At 69.7% G+C, this 3490-nt stretch overlaps 2 protein-coding genes across 2 annotated transcripts; both read left to right on the top strand.

Moving 5' to 3' along the window:
* Positions 1-13: 13 nt before the first annotated feature.
* On the top strand, positions 14-208 carry MNEG_15287 (hypothetical protein; the record flags this gene model as incomplete). Its single annotated transcript, XM_014036241.1, has 1 exon — positions 14-208. A coding segment is annotated over one exon (195 nt), but the record flags the coding sequence as incomplete, so codon positions are not given.
* Positions 209-1721: 1513 nt separating this feature from the next.
* Positions 1722-3203, top strand: MNEG_15288 (hypothetical protein; the record flags this gene model as incomplete). The annotated part of the gene is made up of 4 exons (XM_014036242.1): positions 1722-2137; positions 2352-2455; positions 2725-2831; positions 3177-3203. 4 exons carry the CDS (start codon positions 1722-1724, stop codon positions 3201-3203), a joined length of 654 nt encoding a protein of 217 aa, XP_013891696.1.
* Positions 3204-3490: the final 287 nt, after the last annotated feature.

Below are 3490 nucleotides of genomic sequence, written 5' to 3' on the forward strand. Positions count from 1 at the left end.
CCCACACACACAGCTCGGCACCCGCGCGGGCGCGGAGGAGATTAAGGCGCACCCCTTCTTCGAGGGCATCAACTGGGCGCTGCTGCGGCAGCAGACCCCCCCCTACGTGCCGCGGAAGACCGCGGCGCCGCCGGCCGCGCCCGGCGCCGTGGACGGCGGCGGCAAGGCGGGCGCGCAGCAGGGCGGCGCCGGTTTTGACAACTTCTGACGGGAGCGCCGTTTTTTCCCTTGGGGACAGGGGTTCCGGGGCCGGATTGGGAGAGGGTTCGAGACGTTTTGACAGCAGGCGCGGCCCACGGCGCGCCCGGTCGCATAAGGCTGCACGGCGCGTGGGGCTTGTGAGCACGCGCCGCGCAGCACGTCGCCCCGTCTTCTTCTTGGGGGCCGAGGAGAGCGCGTGTGGCCGTTCCCTTGGAGTGCGGCTGCGCGCCCCGGCCGCCATGCGCGCCCCGACGTCGGCGGCCGCCGGGCGCGCGCCCACCCGCTCTGCAGGCCAGCGCCTGCGGCACGCGACCGCCGGCCAGTGCTGAGGGTGCCCACCGCACGCCGGGAATATCTCCATTCCTGCGCCTGCGCCGCCCGCGGCCTGCGCAGCGGCCGCAGCGCACGCGCCGCTGCGCGGCGCAGCGCGGCGCGGGGCAGCCAGCCCGGCCTTGCCTGCCCACGGGCGCCCAGTTTGAACATGTGTTGTAGTGATCTCACCCTTTGCTTTTTATGGTGAGGGAGCGCCGTTCGTGTTGCCCTTGTGTTGCAGTTGACGCCGGCCGAGTTTTGTGTGGCCGCCTTTTTCAAACGACCCCGCTCCATGCAACTCCCTCCGCGTGCGGGCGGCTTCGCGCGCGCCGATCGGCACCCGCCATCCATCAAGCATCACCGCACAATGCGCCGACGCACAGCTATACACTAGGATGGGGCACCGGGGGGCATGGCGCCGGCCAATACATGCGCGCCGGCGCACCGCCGCCCCTCATCCCAGCCTTTCGCGCCTTTGAAAACAAACGTGTCCTGATATGCGTTGTTTGATGCCGTTTTTTTGTGGGGGGCCGGGCTCTCGGCAACGACGCCGCGCAAGCATGTAGGTGGCTAGCAGCCGCGCTCAGCGGGTTTGCGCGGGCGACGGCAATGTAATGGATGTCCAGGTGGCTGGAGACGGCGTGAGTCACATCACCCGCGTGGCTGCGGTCTGGCGCCGCCAGTCAAGCACAGCTGGGGCAGTAATGCCTATAGGGCAGCGTGTTGGCCCCCACGGTGAAGAGTGCGAGCACTAGAGCAGCGCCAGCGTCGCCCATGGTGCGCTGAAAGTGCGCAGTGCCAGCTGGGTGCCAGTGACATTTTCAAACGGCAAACCCAGCAGGCGGTGACCAAACAGTGCTCAGCGGGCATGGATGGCCGGTCACGCAGTGCCTATGACAACGCGTATGGCTATCAACGTTAGCGCTGCTACCAAGCACACGCCAGAGCCAGATCTGCGGTTGCTCGCCGTGATTGCGCCCCGATCTGTCTGATACAGCCAAGCAGGGCAGCATACTGATTATCAGCACGCTTTTCGGACATAGGTGGTGTCTGGTGGACAAAACCTGCGATCTGCAGCTCAGGTTGCCCGCCAACGAACGAGTGCAAAGGGCTGGGCCGATATGATGCTGCCACAAACGTTCATTTTCAATGGTCGGCACGGATCATCTAGTCGTGTCCATGGCAGTGCAGGGGCGGTTGCAAAGCCAATGCAGTCCCACCGCCTGAAACGGGGAACCGCCCGCTTGGTGTGCCATGCGGAAGAGGGCGCCGGCGCCGCCTCGCGGCGGCGCCTGCAGCAGCAGCTTGATGACAAGGGCCAGCCGGGCGGCGCGGACGCCCCAAGTGAGCCGCACGATTGGGACGACGGCGCCGATGCCGTTCTGCTGGCGGATGCGGCCACCATTCGTGCTTCAGCCGCCACTGGCGCCCCCGCGGCGCCGCCTGCCAACGGCGGCGCGCAGGACGCGCCGCGGCTGGCGCCGCAGGGGTGGGCGGACGACGCACCCCCATCGGTGACTGCCTCGGTGGCCATCATGCCCCGGCAGGCCGCGGCACTGGTTGCAGGCGGGCAGGCCAAGCGCAACCCGGTGACCCTCTTCTTTGCCAAATGCAAGCTTGCATGGTGAGTCTTCATATCCCAGGGCAAAAGCATGGGCATGCCAGAAAGCCTCCTGCACCCTGCGCGCATGCCATGGCTCCAGGGCCCCACAGCCACTACGCCACCTGTCTTCGTCATGCATGCATGCGTGCTTGCATGCGTGACGACGGCCCCCCATGCGCGTGCTGACCCTCCCTGCCCCCGCCCCTCGTGCCGCCCCGGGCGCGCGCGCCTCCAGGTCGCTTTTTTTCCCATCTCCCCCGGAAACGCAGCAGCCGCCTGCCAGCTCGGGCGATGTGGGGCGCCAGCGGCTGAGCATGATCCTGGTGGCTGACCGTGCAGGTGCGGGTCGTCGCCTTGTGCGTGCGGGGGCGCGCATGAGCGCAATTTTGTGGGTGTATTGGGGCTGTGCACGAAGGGGGGAAGGGGAGCGCAGGGGGGGCGCCTCAGCATGCTGGCGCCGCCGAGGCTGGCGCCCCGCCGCCAGCAGGCCGGCCGCCGCGGCTGAGTGCCTAGCAGTCGCGCAGACCCCACTCCTCACGGATCCACCATCCCGCACAGCCCTCCCCACACCTGTTGCGCTCCTGTTGCCACCCCCCCACCCCTAATAGGCCTGAGCCCTGGCAGCCTCATGCAGATGAAGCAGAGCACGGTGCGCGCCCTGGCCCAGACCATGGACATGCGGGAGCTGGCGGATGCGCAGCTGCGCTTCACCATGGTGCGGCAGCAGGGCGTCATGTACAGCATGGGTGAGCGGCGGCCCGCGCGGGGTGCACGCTGGGGTGTGTGTGTGCGGGGGGGAGGGGGGGTTTAGCGGGCGCTGCGGCGCGGCAATGCGGGCTGGGGCCGGGGGGCACCGGCATGACCTTGGCCGGGCGCGTTGGCGCGAGCTTCGGAGGCAGCGAAGCAAACGTGACCTGAGCTCGTTTGCAAGGCCGCGTGGGCCGGGCAGGCTTGTCAGGGGCCACGCGGGCTGCGTGCCCGCAAGGCCGCCCCGCGCGAGAGCCGAGCGGCAGGCCCCTCACGCCCTGCCGCCGGTGCCCCTCTACGTGATCTGCCGCAGCCGTCCCCATCATCGACGAGTCGCTAGCCCACGAGGCGGAGCCCGGCGAGGAGGAGGATGAGGAGCAGGAGGAGTGGGCCGGTCAATACCCAGCTGGGGACGCGGGCGGGGACGAGGCCAGTGGCGGCGGCGGGGACCCCTGGGCCGCGGCGTCGCCCGCCACCGCGCCGGCGGCGGCGGCGGCGCCGCTTGACGGGGAGGCGCGTGAATGCCTGGAGACGGCGGGCGCGCAGCTGTCCTCGCTGCTGGATGCGATGGGGGCGGCGCCAGACCTGCCAGAGGCGGGCGGCGCGGAGGGGCTCGCGGCCGCGGAC

This window comes from Monoraphidium neglectum (genome assembly GCF_000611645.1).
Source record: "Monoraphidium neglectum strain SAG 48.87 unplaced genomic scaffold scaffold05196, whole genome shotgun sequence".
Taxonomy (NCBI): domain Eukaryota; kingdom Viridiplantae; phylum Chlorophyta; class Chlorophyceae; order Sphaeropleales; family Selenastraceae; genus Monoraphidium; species Monoraphidium neglectum.